The sequence below is a fragment of the Mustela nigripes genome, chromosome 12 (assembly GCF_022355385.1).
Source record: "Mustela nigripes isolate SB6536 chromosome 12, MUSNIG.SB6536, whole genome shotgun sequence".
NCBI classification, from domain to species: domain Eukaryota; kingdom Metazoa; phylum Chordata; class Mammalia; order Carnivora; family Mustelidae; genus Mustela; species Mustela nigripes.
The window spans coordinates 119,204,479-119,219,651 of NC_081568.1; the positions used below are offsets into that span (position 1 = coordinate 119,204,479).

At 41.8% G+C, this 15,173-nt stretch overlaps 1 protein-coding gene and 1 non-coding gene across 10 annotated transcripts in view; both read left to right on the top strand.

Moving 5' to 3' along the window:
• CAST (calpastatin) overlaps window positions 1-15,173 on the top strand; it is a 113,132-nt gene that overhangs the window by 70,644 nt on the left and 27,315 nt on the right. For 7 of the 9 annotated variants that reach the window (XM_059418274.1, XM_059418271.1, XM_059418269.1 and 4 more), the window contains 10 exons: window positions 3,383-3,451; window positions 5,365-5,463; window positions 7,106-7,186; window positions 7,771-7,809; window positions 8,461-8,553; window positions 8,709-8,801; window positions 9,917-10,021; window positions 12,032-12,115; window positions 12,591-12,638; window positions 13,743-13,838. In XM_059418274.1, the coding sequence (XP_059274257.1) occupies window positions 3,383-3,451; window positions 5,365-5,463; window positions 7,106-7,186; window positions 7,771-7,809; window positions 8,461-8,553; window positions 8,709-8,801; window positions 9,917-10,021; window positions 12,032-12,115; window positions 12,591-12,638; window positions 13,743-13,838 (807 nt within the window). The remainder of the gene's footprint in view (window positions 1-3,382; window positions 3,452-5,364; window positions 5,464-7,105; window positions 7,187-7,770; window positions 7,810-8,460; window positions 8,554-8,708; window positions 8,802-9,916; window positions 10,022-12,031; window positions 12,116-12,590; window positions 12,639-13,742; window positions 13,839-15,173) is intronic. The other 2 variants (XM_059418272.1, XM_059418270.1) reach the window with 1 other exon arrangement.
• Window positions 6,440-6,544, top strand: LOC132028958 (U6 spliceosomal RNA). Its single transcript, XR_009407612.1, has one exon. It is a non-coding gene; the product is annotated as a U6 spliceosomal RNA (small nuclear RNA).

Here is a 15,173-nt window from a genome sequence, read left to right on the forward strand (position 1 = left end):
CCTGTGTTGATAGGAGTAGGTCACCAACAGTCCTGACCTCTGCGTGAGTTGATAGGGGAAGTTTTGGAAAGAAACATTTCAGCTTTCTCAGGAGAGAGGATGTGTGTCCCTCCTCCTCATGATGAGTGAGTCTTGCTTAGATCATTTGAGGAGCTCCTGCAGATGCGATCTGGGAAATGTAAGATGAGAAGTTGTCTGCTGTGTCTGCCCATAGCAAGGCAGACTCCGTAATCAGTTTAGATTTAATCGTGTCTCTCTAGAAATGCTACCGTCTCTCTGGAAATCACAAGCAAGGAATGGCAGCAATAATAAGATGGAAATGAAACTTTTTCAAAAAGTTGCATTTATTTATCTGTTTTCCTGCTTTTCAAAACAGGAAAGGTATCACCCTACAGGCTAAGTGGAGAGGAAAGTCCTAGTGTAAAAGTATGGCATCTCTCCCGGAAACATCAGTTTTTCTCAGATCTTGAAAAGGAGGAGTAATGCAGATATTCTGTGGAGTGATAACAAAACTTACATGAATCTTTACATGAAAATATTCAAATTTTTTAAAAATAAGTTTTTTCTTTCAGCAGACCACTTATATATGACCTTGATTAATTATTTCTCTTTTTTTTTCTTTTTTTTTTTTTAAGATTTTATTTATTTGACAGACAGAGATCACAAGTAGGCAGAGAGGCAGGCAGAGAGAGAGGGGGAAGCAGGCTCCCCGCCGAGCAGAGAGCCCGATTTTGGGGCTCAATCCCAGGACCCCGAGATCATGACCTGTGCCGAAGGCAGAGGCTTAACCCACTGAGCCACCCAGGTGCCCCTGTATATGACCTTGAGACTCGCACTCTCATCCCCATTCTGGGGGTACACGTGACTGTGTGGTATTGATGAGGGGTACTTATATGAAATGGTTTGGAAAAAATGGATAGATTTAAGATAGAGGATTAGATTTGTTCAAAAAGCCTTAAAAATGTCATCAATCTGAAATTTTGTGCTAGGTATAAAGTAGCCAAGGAAAAGGTGAAAGCTAAATAGTAAAATAAGAGACTTCGGTGGAAGTCTGGCGCCCACTGACTTGGGGCAAAGCATTTCCCTTTCCTTTGCCTCTGATTTGTCCCCCATAAAATAGGATTGGTCAGACCTTCCTTTTGGAGAGTGAGGGGTATGTACTGTGTTTAAAGCACTGTGGTGTGACCACAGGACACCCTAGCTGCAGGCTAGCTTGTGCAAGGGCAGGAAGAAGACTGAATCCCCGGGGACTGCATTCCGGCGCAGTTTAAGACAGGCCCCTACAAGGAGTTCTTGGGTTGAGGACCCGAGGGAGGGATTCTGTGAGTTTGCAGGCATCCACCGGACTCTGAGTAGATCAATTTGAGTTGGGCATTAAGGATGACTAGAATTGCGGGCTTGCAAATGCATCGGAGTGGAAAAGTGTGAGGTGTGTTCTGGGTACAAAGTGCATTCCACTGTGGGTGGGGCACCAGGGAGGTGAGCAGTGGGACTGTAAGACCAGAAAGACGGGTCCCGGCACAGCTGGGGAATGCTGAGAGCAGCTTACAGGGGTGGTAGCTATTCAGTGTCGAAGGTTCAAGAACAGACGAATGATGGGAGTGCACCCAGCTATAGGATTGGGCAACCGCAGTGGATGGATGGAATGGGAGCAGAGACCAGAAAGCTGGCCACGGACCGCTGCCCTGGTCCTGAGGAGTCCTAATTTAGTGTAACTTAGCACTGAGATAGAATGAGGTAGTGGGAATGTAGAATGTAGGAGGCATTGCCAAGGGAGAATCTTCCAGTTTTAGAAAATGATAGCCTGCGGTAGGCAGTGGTAACGTCAACTCTGAGATAATCTGGGGCTTCAGGGTCTGCATGAACAAGGGTAGGTAACCCTAAGGCGAGGCAAAGGAGTGGAGGGCTCTGTCAGGTTCCTGCAAGCCCAAGACCTGCTCCGATGCTGAGAGTGAATGCCTTCCTAAATTGTGAGCTGGTCCCCAGTTACCACTGACCGGTGGACAGAGTCAAGAGGTTGAGCATGAAAAGCGGTCTGAGTTTGGACAGGCTGATTTGGAATGTTGGGGAGAGATGTGTAGCGAGGCAGTTGAAACGAATGTGGTTTTGAACTCCAGGAGAATGGAGAGTGTGAGCAGAAGGAGGTTGGGAGAGAAGGAACAGATAGGAAGGAGTATCTGCATAGGGTTATGGTTGAATCCTGGAAGTGGATTCGGTTGCCCAGACTCAGCCTCTCACCCTCTGGCCCCCATGGTGTTCTTGATAATTGCAGTCATCACTTAGTTAGCACTGAATCATACAACATGTACCTAGGTGGTGCTTAACACATTGCGGAGTACCGGCTCTCATACTCAGTAGATGGGTTTCTCCAGTCCTCACAAGGCCCCAAGATAGATCGTGCATGTCATGCGTGATGGTCCTGAGCTACAGAAGAGGTTGAGCTGCCTGAGGGCTCATGCAGCCAGTGCATGGGAGCTGGTGGGTTCTCCACCCCCCATGTTCTGCTGCCTGCATTCCAGAGACATCCAAGTGCAATGGTGTCCTGCTGTCTTCAATCCGACCTCTTCACCCATCTAGTTCCCACCAGTCCCTGCAAGCATTCAGCCCTGGCCCCAGAGGATGATTTTGCTTAAGACCCCAAGCACAGGGCAGAAACATGTACAGTGGGTAGGGTTGGGGGCAAAGCAGAAGAGGTGGCAGAGACCGGATGGCACAGATGCCAGGGGAGGGCTGGGATGCCCTTGGCCGCAGCTGCCGTGAGAGAGGAGTTGGGAGAGGGGTGCTTCCTGAGGTCAGACTTGAGAGACGATTCTGTCTGGGGGAAGCATGGAGATTGCGGATCGGAGGGTTATTAGCAGTGTTTGAAAGAGCAACTGAAACAGTGCTGGGAAGGAAATTCTTTGTAGGGAGATGAAGAAAGGAGTGCCTGATGAAATGCTAAAGCCAGGAGTGTGGAGGTCTTACTGTGTGCAGGCACAGACTGAAAGAGCAATGGGGAAGTGGCCATTTGGAGAAAAAAGTCCTGAGTGCTGCAGGCTGACTGTGGGCTCCTGGAGGGCAACCAGGAGCCGGGAGGAAAGAGATAGCAGTTCTGGATTCAAACCTTGGTCTCTCCTTTACTGTGTGACCTGAGAAAAATTACTTAACCTCTCTGAGTCTTGCTCTCCACATCAGTAAATGAAATTAATGTTATTTACACTGCTCTGATTGAGGAGAGAATGCATACAACGTGTTAACCTGTCATGGAGCAGGTGTCCAGTATATGTTCGACGCTACTGATCCTTTGAATTTTATTGAATTATTTAATAATTTGATTTGAATTTGTTAAATTATTGAATGAAGATATGTGAGGATTTTTTATTTCTTTCTAAAACCCCACCAGAAAAAAGAAAAGAAATCGTCAACGTCAGCTGTACCAGTTGAATCCAAGCCGAGTAAACCATCTGGGAAGGTAGGAAGATAGCAGTGTGTTTCTACATAAGACACTTATTTATTCAGGGTCTCTATAGTTGTTCTTGATCTGATTTTTTTTTTTCAAGGGCAAACCATGTGAGGTGGGATTTACTTAAAGACCTTTCTAATGGGGGCACGTGGGTGGCTCGGTGGATTAAAGCCTCTGCCTTCAGCTCAGGTCATGACCCAAGGGTCCTGGGATTGAGCCCTGCATCGGGCTCTCTGCTCAGCAGGGAGCCTGCTTCCTCCTCTCTACCTGCCTCTCTGCCTACTTGTGATCTCTGTCTGTGAAATAAATAAAATCTATTAAAAAAAAGACCTTTCTAATGAATTATTGCTATAAGCTGAAAGTGTGATGGGGGGGTATGTTTGTAGCATTTTATATTCTAACCCTCTCTTCTGAGAACTCGATTACATCCTATGAAGTTTACATTTCAGTTTCTCTCTTGGAAATTTGACTTCTTTAACCAGAGGTGTTCCTAAAGAGTATAAGGCACTTCTTCATTCTGAAATTCCCAAGTGAATTGGTCTAAAGCTAAGAGGTCCCAAATTATATGACATGATCAGGGGAATTCCTTAAATTGTAGTGGGAATATGGTGGTTGAAGGGGAAAAAAAATTAATCATTTTTTAATCTGAGTTAAGCAAAGTAAATAAAGGGTCTTTCCCAGAATTCTTGTTTTCTCTTTTAAATACAGCATACTGTTCACACTGAATCATTTTTAACCTCAGATAGGATGGAGGCACTCTTTCATTCATTATACTGATTAAAGCACATATCAGCAGAGTAAATTGTCACTTCTTGTAAGCTTAACATCCGTTTTGCATAATTTGCTTTGTAAACATCCTCAGGCAAGCAAGTGAATAAAAAACCCACAAATGAATGAAAGAACACAGGCCATCCATTTTTTAAATACTCTGTTTGGAAGAGGAGCTGTATAGAGATTTTGTTAGAGTTCTTTGTCAATATGAAACTCTGAAAAACTGCTGATAAGCAATAAATATCAAGCCATTTTTCCTATTGCATACAGTAACATACTATTACACTATTCTTTTTGTTGTTGTTTGTTTTGTTATTTTGTTTTTAACTGTTATTACACTGGACTGGCAGCTTTAACAAACTATCCATTTGTTCATGTAGTTAATGCCATTAGACTTACTGACGTTGTGATTTTTTAATTTTTAAGGGGCTGAAGGGCAGAGGGAGAATCTTTTTTTTTTTTTTTTTTAAGATTTATTTATTTGATAGACAGAGATCACAAGTAGGCAGAGAGGCAGGGAGAGAGAGCAAGAAGAGGAAGCACGTTCCCTGCTAAGCAGAGACCCTGATGCGGGGCTTGATCCCAGGACCCTGGAATCATGACCCACACTGAAGACAGAAGCTTTAACCCACTGAACCACTTAGGCTCCCCAGGGGAGAGAGAATCTTAAGCAGGCTTCCTGCCCAGGGTGGAGCCTTACACAGGGCTGAATCCTATAACCCTGAGATTGAGTCCAGAGCCAAAACCAAGAGTCAGACACCCAACCGAATGAGCCACCCAGGTACCCCTGAAGTTATGATTCTTACCTGAACATGGCTTTCTGTTCTTCCAACCTAGAATGTGTACTCTAGGACCTTATGTAATAAAGTCAATCAGAGACCAAATTTTTAACTATTTTGATGTTTGAAGAACCTTTCATATTTGGTGTTTTTCTGAACAGAATGTTCGTTTTATTGTTTCTGGGTTTTTTATTTTTTTGTTTTTGGTTTCCTCTTTTTTTGTTGTTTTCTTGTTTTTTTTTTTGTTGTTTTGGGTTTTTTTGTTTTGATTTCTTTTCTTCTTTTTTTTTTTTTTTTTTTTTTAGTTAAAACATCAGAAGTGAAATATATATTGCAAATAGCATTTAAATACCTTCTTTCTTTCTTTTCTAGTCAGACATGGATGCTGCTTTGGATGACTTAGTAGACACCCTAGGAGAACCTGCAGAAACTGAAGAAGATAACACAGTGTACACTGGACCTGAAATTTCAGTACGTGATTTTGATTTCTGTAAAGATTCATACTTATTGGGTAGAAAAGCAAGTAAGTTCATGGCCATGTGGCACCAAAGGATACCTAATGTTCTGTTGCATGGAGAGAAGTAGGACGGTGTCGCTGTCAATGCCAACTAAAAGTGCTGGGAATAGAAATGGTTTGTTCTATGGTAGCTCTACTTTTAACATTGATTCAGCAAACATTGACTGATTGTCCATGTTGTGACTGACGCTGGGAATCACCTTCTCAGGTCACAAAGATTTTTTTGACCTTGAGATTTAAGTTTATTGGACCTGAACTTCTTTTGATTTTCAGAGACTTCCCATTCGATGACTTGAACTTATTTTGACTTCCAGAAATTTACCACCCTCCGCTCATCTCCATTCCTAACTCCTAAAAAGCGAAAAGATTACACATCCCTTGATATTAAAAAGATTAAAAAGACATGCCATAGACTGGAGGAAAATACTTGCAACAGAAGTGACAAAGGGTTTGTTTCTAGAATTTATGAAGAATTTTTAAATGAAAAAGACAACCCACTAGAAAAGCAGAAGAAAACTTGTTTGGCTAATAAGGCAGTGAAATTCTCTCATAAGTAGAGAAATGATACTAAGATACAGAGAGAGCATTGCCTACTCCTCAGATTGGCCCAAGTGTGGAAGTCTGACAACTCGTGTGGGGCTCGTGGGTATTGAAGATGTGCTTATTACCCTTCGTTGGCAGTTCACCTCGAGAGAGTTTCCCTGGAGGGGGTCTTGCCCAGGTGTTCCAGGAGTTACAAGAGCAGATGGAACATTCAGAAAGGATTTTGGACAACAGCAGACAGCATAATATAGTGGAACACTTTATAGTGGTTAAAATGAATTATACATGTATCAACATGGATACATAACAGAAACATAATTTTGAATAAAAACACAGAATATCTAGAATATGATGCCATTTGTTTAACATTTGAAAGGATGCAAAGTAGTGCTTAGTAGCAGCCCATATGCTAAAAATGGAATGATACAGAGAAGTTTAGCATGACCCCTCTGTAAGGATGACACCCAAATTAGTAAAGCATTCTGTACTTTTTCAATTAAAAAAAAAAAAGGCAAAGTAATGCTCTATGTTGTTTGTGGATGCCTGTATAGGGAATAACTGTTTTACAGTGTGCTCAGTTTTAAGTCCATAGCTATAATAAAGTTCCAGATGGGGACTTTCTCTGGCTGACAAGGAAGGTGGATGAGATTGTAGCCAGTTAAACAGGATACATTATCTGATTCTTTTTCTCTTAGAAATTACATCTGAAAGACTTGGATATTAGGTTATAGAGAAATGTATTATTAACTGTAACATTGCATGTATTGGTAAATAAACAATGAAAAACTTTTTAAAATAAAATATGTTTTAATATGACTCAAATTTAATATAGTGGCTTGAATATTTTCTAGTATCACATATGGGTTAAGCTGATTAAATAAAGTGTTGTATAAACTGAGAATTTCAGTGTTGTGTAAAGCATTGGCTTTTTAATGGCTTAATTTCATTTCTATAGCTCCATAAATTACTAACAGAAACAGTAATATAGAATATGCATATAACATTCTCAACTAATTAATTACATAATATCCCTGTGTGTGGTTTTTATTGCAGGATCCAATGACTTCTACCTACATAGAGGAATTAGGTAAAAGAGAAGTTACACTTCCTCCAAAATACAGGGAACTTTTGGCAGTAAGTTAAATAATCATTTACTTTTACTTTACTGTGTGCTTTTTGGAACATAATCATTATCCCATCAATATATTCACGTTTTTTTAAATTTAGAAAATATGGTGGGGCTTGTGAAATAACTACAAGGACTGCCAGTGTATCTGTTTGCTAGGGCTGCCATAGCTCAGTCCACAGGCTGGGTGGATTGCAACATAGAAATACATCTTCTTACAGTCATGGAGCCTAGAAGACTGGAGTGGGTGTGGGCAGCCTGGGTGTGAGGGAAGGAGCTGAGGCCTCCCTCCTTGGTCTGTGCATAGGCCATCTTTCCTCAGCATCTCTGGGTCCATGTTTCCCCACTTCGGTAAGGACAACAGGCCTATGGAATTAGTGCCCATCCTAATGTTCTCGTTTAACCTCCATGACCTCTCTAAAGGCCCAGTCTCCCAATATAGTCACATGCTGGAGTGCTAGGGATTTAGGACTTCAACAACATGACTTGGGAAGACACAGTTCAACCCATAATGCTCACTGAGAAGTGCATTTTGCCTGTTGTAAAAATTAATTTGGGGCTCTCCACATGATCAAATTAATGTTTGTTTCAGAAAAAAGAAGGTATCACAGAGCCTCCTCCAGACTCCTCGGTGAGTTTACATAAATGTCTTCTAAGATCCAAGTTAACCTTTTTTAAAATCTTTAGTTGTGGGGGACACCTGGGTGGCTCAGTCAGTTAAGTATCCGACTCTTGGTTTCAGCTCAAGTAATGATCTCAGGGTTATGAGATCGAGCCCCACGTCAGGCCCTTGCTCAGCAGGGCGTCTGCCCCTCCCCTCACTTGAGTTCGCTTTCCCTCTCTCTCAAATAAATAAATCTTGAAAAAAAATCTTTACTTGGGGGATGGAGCATCGATTCTCTATATTGTGTCTGTGGCTCATCTCCAAATCAGATTAAGTTTTCATCTGTTCCGAGGAAGAGATGGGCATGGGGTTATGTCAGTGCTCGTGGTTTCCTGTGGAGTTTTTCTGAAGGGAAGAATGGAGCCAAGAAAGTTGTGGGGCAAAATAAATGTTAAGAAAAACAGATGAAAATATCCTAACATGGAATCCATTTAAAAGAGTTGGAAATGGGAAACTAGGATGCGTGAGCAGCCATTCCCTTCCAACACAGGCTTTCATCTGAGTTACTGGATAACGTACCTCATTTGGTAGCAAAGGAATGCCAAGTCCTTCTTCATTTGCTGAGTTTGTATTGTGGTCCTTAACTGGAATGACTGTCATGTGTCCCACATCATTTAGAAGCCCATGGGCCCCAACGATGCCATAGACGCTTTGTCGTCTGACTTCACCTGCAGTGCTCCTACCCCTGGTGGAAAGAAAGCAAAGGAAGAGGTATTGTTTTCAAAATAATTGGGGGGGGCAGGAAAAGGGGTGGAGGAGCTTCTGAGAAGGCATGTCACATTTTCAGACAACTTCTTTGTAGTCCTGGTTTTTACAGTGACTCTTCTTTTACCTCTAAGTCTAACCATTTGTGCTTTGCCTTTCAGAAATCCACAGGAGAAGAGGTTTTAAAAGCTCAACAAGCCACGGCAATCAAAAGTGCTGCTTCATCCCAAGAGAAAAAAAGAAAGGCAGAGGAGGTATTAAATAATGATTTCTTAGAAAGTAACCATGGTCCGTCTGACAGCACTTGCTTTTCTGAGGCTGCAGGAGCTGATTCGGGATAATCCCCCCAGAGCATTGTTCATGATTTGGAGCATCTTTTTCTCTTCTGGTCTGTGTGGACCAGTGGACCTGGTCAGGGTTCTGTGGATTATCTCCAGGCAGGCCTTCTGTGTTTCTACAAGTGCTGTTCACGATGGCAACACACTTTTCTTGGTTGTGAAACAAGAGTCTCTCACCATTAAAAAAAAAAAACATAGGAAGACAAGACCCCCCAAAAATGGTACTCTCAGGATGTAAATCTTCAGTGACCTTTTAAATGGTGTTTGACCTGTGGGTCACCAGTGGGACATTTTCCTAGCTGCTTCTGTTCACTTCTCTGAACCATGATCACTTAATTGTCATGAAGCTGGCACGTCGGTCCTGCAGCTCTAGGCTGGGTGAGAAAGCGGGCTCTGTCTGCTGACAGCACAGACCTGAAGGGGGGCAGTGTCTGTTGGATCTGCTCTGTCTCTCCATTCCTGCAGGGGACAGTTTATTTTTATCTGGTGGGCTCAGCACAGCCCTGACAGCACCACACCCTGAGAGTGGGAGTTCCCACAGCCATCAGCCATTGTGCCTTCAGAGAAGGCTGCGGGGACCACTCCGGGTTTCCCAGCTTCCTGGGCTTAGCTAGTTTGCTAAGGGACAGGGTTGCTGAAATTATTTTTAGAGACACGTTTAAAAAAAAAAAAAAAAAAAAAAAAAAAGAATACCAGAAAAGTGAAAGTTGACTTCTTACAGCTTTTCTTTTGATACAAGTATTTCATAGTAATATTATCATAGTTATAGCTTGATAACTAAGGGTTGAAGTGTGCCTGTGAGGGTACACGCCCTGTAAGGCACTCCAGAAGTGTCTCAGTCCTAGTTTCTCTCACTGGTAATTCTCTTCTCTTTCTCTCTCCCGCTGGGTTTCAGATAACATTGCCTTCCGAAAGTCCTTCCCTTATCCACGGCTCCTACATTTGAAATTGGGGTTTCACAAAGTAGTGGACGGATGGTTCAGGCTGAGGAGATGTTCTCTTTTCTAATGCACAGAACTTTTCCTTTTCAGCAGGACGCAATGAGTGACGAAGCACTGGAGGCTCTTTCAGCGTCGCTGGGCAGCCGGAAGCCAGAACCCGAGCTCGACCTCAGCTCCATTAAGGAAGTCGATGAGGTACTGACCTTGGAGTTGGTGTATAGAGCTTGTCAGTCTGCAGGTTATGAAACTAAATGCGGTGTGCATGTTTAGAATTCTCACACAGCTTTTCTTTATTGGAGATAAAAGACCAACTGCTCTTCATTCTGTCTTACTTTCAGAGTCTGGTTAACTCAGATCTTCGTTCCTAGGTAGTTAGCAACCAAGAAGGGTCGTTGAGAGTATGTCTTATAAACCATCTAGACTTTTAATACTTAAAGTGGATGCTAGTCCCCTCTGCCACTGCTTCAGTGACACCTGATGAACCGAGATAACATGGAGGCAGGGGCCTGGTGGAGAATAAGTTTGTCTGCCCTTGGGGATGTGGAAATTCATATTTTCAGAAGGGTGCCAGGTGCTTCTCTTCGTAAGGAAGGAGGGAGAATGCTGTCGATGGGACAGAGAGAGCCTTCTTTTTATAACTATGGAGAAAAATGTGGAAAATCATGTCTCAAATTAGAATGAAATCAAGCAACAATTAACTCTATAACTGGAGTTCCTGTGTGCGCCGAGTGTGATGCCGGGGTGGTATTTATCCCACCACACTTCAACATCTTAACAAGTCTTCTGAGCCAAAGCAAGTTTATATTTGGTGAGAAGCATTCTGACATTAAATTACAGTTTGTAAAGAGTTTTTCAACTGAGTCATCTGGGATGGAAGAGGAGGGAAAAGAGGGAGTTGTCCGTGGGCATTGCCAACGAGGCAGTGGAGTTGGGGGACATGGAAATCTAGTCCAGGGGACCCTGAGGAGCACCAGCCTATCAGCGCAGGGAGGGGCACTGGCAGGTGTTGCTGTCACAATGCTGCTGCCTCTGCTGTCACTTCCTGTTCTGAACCACTGAGGAAGGTGAGTCTCACGACTCCCGGCAACTCTCCCTGAGTCTAGGACTCCTCTGGTCCAAAATGGGCCAGTTTCTATCTTCAGCTTTCTTTGAGGGCTTACCGGGCGCAGTGTGGCACGACAAGCTTTGTGAAGGCGAACACAAGGGAGCGGGGGAAGCAGTCCTTGTCCTCCAAGACCAAGTAATGTATTGAAAAGAAGGGGAACTTTCCTATGCAAGACACCTAATGCAAGACACCTAATTAGAGCAGCCGCCTAGACCAGATGTCTCAGGGAGAGGGTGGTCCTGGCCAAACCCTAGGGTGGGGTGGGGGTGTCAGACCAGGTGGAATTGTGCTGTTCTGCCCCCAGAGAGCTCCAGGACAGTGAGCCCCTTGCCCTTTTGCTTCAGGCTTTTTACTCGTAATTGGTGAGATTTAGTAAGACAGTAATTTGGGGTGGGAAGGTATAACGTTAAATCTCAGGACAGAATCTTAGAGCAACTAAAATCAGATCAATAAAAGTAAAAAATGTTACATAGAAATGACTTCTTAAGCAGCTGGGGTGAGTAGTTTTGGGTATGCATATAAATGTACTAGATTTCCTCTAGAAGACCTCCACCGCAGTCAGCTAAAATTTTAACTGAATGAATTGTTCTTTCTACTAGTTTCCACATTCTTTGCTGCTATTTTCCACTAGTTTTCCTTTTTAATTATGTACAAAGTATAAATAATTCCTAAGATCTTCCAGTCCTGTGAATTCTTAGGTTTAATTTTTAGCCCCAGTAGTGAATGTATTACTTCCCGGATAGTGTGGTGTTTTGATAAGCCTCGTTAAGTTGCATATCCCATAGGAGTCCAGAGCCATTCCAGTACATTCCACACTAGATGGTCTCCTTGGAAAAGCTGTGTGATGCTTCAGAGAAGGCATCCATGCCTACTCACCATTCTTATATCCTAACAGAAAATCGGTATCTATAATGATACCTGATTCACCTTCACAGCCAGCACTTAGCACGGTCTTGTGCTCGCCAGTCGACAAAGCACATAGACACACTGGAATCTGGTACAGTTTTCACTGCATCACTCATGAAGTACGTGAAGTGATATCTTCTTATCTGCCTTACCAAACTGTTCTGTGTTTTATTCCCCGCCTCCATTTTGATCAGGCAAAAGCCAAAGAAGAGAAACTAAAGAAGTGTGGTGAAGATGAGGAAACCGTCCCATCAGAGTACAGATTAAAACCAGCCACGGTACATTTTATTGTTGTTGGTCTTGGTTTAAAGTGAGGGTGGTGGACTAACCATTTCTGTAATTTTTCTTTGAAAAAATACACACAAATACATGATGGAAAATGTTTCAATTCTCATATGTGCTTATATGTGGGAAGTTTCTCCCTTTTAGAAATACCCAGGATTATGAACCCCTGTCTCCAGAAAATGAAAACAATTGTAGGAATGAGATCTACCTCTTCCCCTGGGTTGGAGAACAGAGATTTCTTTTTTTTTTTTTTAAATAGTTCAACTCTTTATTCTGATCCTTGATAAGAAAAAAAAAGAACCCTGAGAATTTTTTTCACTCGAATAGAAGAAATTCACCCAAAACCAGATCACTCAAATAGAAGAAAAAAAAAATTCTCTTCTCATATCCTTCCTTAAAAACAAACTTAACAGGCCATGAAAAGAGTGTTTTATTTCATTTTCAGTGAATTTTCTATTTTATTTTCAGGATAAAGATGGAAAACCACTATTGCCAGAGCATGAAGAAAAATCCAAGGTTAGGAAATGATTCTTCCAATAATCAAAAAACAAAACTGAGTTGTGATATGAGTATGAGTGGATGAGTTGTGATAATTTTGACAGAATTTCCCAATGGAGACTCGAATGCCAACCTAGTATTGAAGAAAGGGGAACTTGTGATGGTGACCCTTGGCTCATATCTCTGATTCCTTTACACATATTCTAATGATGATTCTCCTCATGAATGATGACTAGGATGTTGTGGGTTTCTAGGTGATATTCACTGGATGTTGGGAGCTGAGGTCAGGATGGTTCAGGTTTGGCATCATGACATCAGCTACTCTAATGATTCTACTCTGCCTTCCCTTAAGCCATATAGTTGCCAGTTAAGATAAAAATAAGCAGCAACATTTATCAATCACTTATGACGTGGCTGACATTGCACAGGATGCCTGTCAATGTGTTACCTTGTTGGGTCCTCACTGAATGCAAAAGGCACCCTTATCATTCTCATTTTACATGTGAGGAAACAGAGCCATCTTGAACAGTCCAAGGTTACACAGCTAGAAAAGAGCAAAGCCAGGACCCAGAACTCAGGCTGTCCAACACAGAGGCATGGCTTTTCAGTCACAACAGTTCTGTTATAGATGACTGGTAGCAGTCAAAATTCCCACATGCTCTAAATGAATTTTATCTGAAGGAACTAGGGATAGGAGAACTTTCCTGCCCAGTTCCCAGACAGTCTTAGGAAAGGAGTATATGACCCATGTTTTCTGAGCTGGTCAGAAGGAAGTCACTAGGAAATAGTTTAAAAAAAAAATTACCTAAGAAGGAAACTAATACAGATCTTCATCGGAAAGAATAGGCAGTTTTATTTGAACAGAATCCTTCGGAAATTGAAAGATCAGGAAAACTTTGGACTAAATGAATCATAAACACTTCTGTGATACTCGGGTGTCCAGTATTCTTTAGGTATAGCATGACTTTTAGCTTACATTTTAAATTTTAAAAATATCCCCCAAATTTTGGTTTTAGATCCCAAAGTATGGCCTAATGTGTGTTAACAAAAAAATTCTTTGAAAACCTTGTTTTTAACAAAAAAAAGTAGTCCCTTCATAATGTAATGTTTCTTATATTACAGCCCCTGAGTGAATCAGAACTCATTGATGAACTTTCAGAAGATTTTAACCAGCCTAAAAGTAAAGGAAAACGATCTAAGCCATCTGAAAAAACAGAAGTATGTTTCTAAAAATACATGTCTCTAATTCTGTGGTTTTTAAAAAAAAGACTTGTCTATAATCTGAAAAATGTGAGGCCCAAATGATTTTAGCATGAAGGAGTTGATGGAGAACGTTTGTGCCATCTCTTTTATAGGCAGTTTTCTTTTCTTTTATAAAAGATTTTATTTATTTACTGGTCAGAGAGAAAGGGAGATGGAGAGAGAGAAGAAGCAGGGGGAGCGGCAGGCAGAGAGAGAAGCAGGATCTCCACTGAGCGAGGAGCCTGATGCAGGAGTCGATCCCAGGACCCTGGGAACAGGACCTGAGCCGGAGGCAGATGTTCCACCCATGGAGCCATCCAGGCGTCCCTGCAGGCAGTTTTCATCTTGGCTTTTTCTAGATGTTCTTTCTTTTCCCAAACGGACCCTGATATTCTTACAATGGGAGTCCTATAATAATCCCTTCAGGAAAGCGTTCACACGCCTGCTTTCCTTTCTGTTCCTCCTCCAGACACTGACCTAGTTCAAGTTGTCATCAGCATTCACCTCGTGGTGGCAGGGGCCTCTGTCAACAGTCTCATTTCAGTCCCTCTCCTATGCCCCTAAAGTTAGTGCTTCCCAAGCAAGCATGTTAGTAGCCACATCATTCCCCTGCTCCAGTCCTCGGAAGCTCCCCATTGCCCACAGAATAAAAGTCCCTGCTTAATGTGCTCTGGCCTCAGCTTCCGTCCCTACCAAGGTGTATCCTTCCATTACTAAACTGTGACAATAATTGTGTGTGTGAGTCCTTGGCTTTTCTCATGGGGTCCTCCTGTGTGGAATAATCTTCCCTCCTAATTTGGGGTCATCTAAAATGTCAGTCATGCCTTTAAAGCTCTTCTCAAAATAGCCTTTGTCTCCTCCTCTTCCCTCCCCAAAGGTTACCTCTCTTCCAGACGTTCCTACAGAATACACCACACCCGGGGCTCTGTTGTTCATTATATATCCCTGCTAAGTTATTTATCACAGGCAGGGTTTACCTGTCTAGGTCTTCCCCTCTGACATGTCTACCTACTAATAGTAATAGTAAATAGTAAATTTAGTAAATTTATATTTACTAAAAAGTACTCAATAATGTTTAAAAATACTATTTTTTATATTTACATATTTATATATATTTGTATATTTAAATGTATTTAATATAATTTAATATAAATATAATTTAATATAAATATATTTAAATATATTTTAAAAATAATATTTAAAAAATACTAAATATATTTACTAAAAAATAGTAAATGGTAGATAGTAAAATAGTCAATAGTAAGTTCTTTGAAAGAAGAAAGAGCATCTACTGAGCGCCCTACATATAGG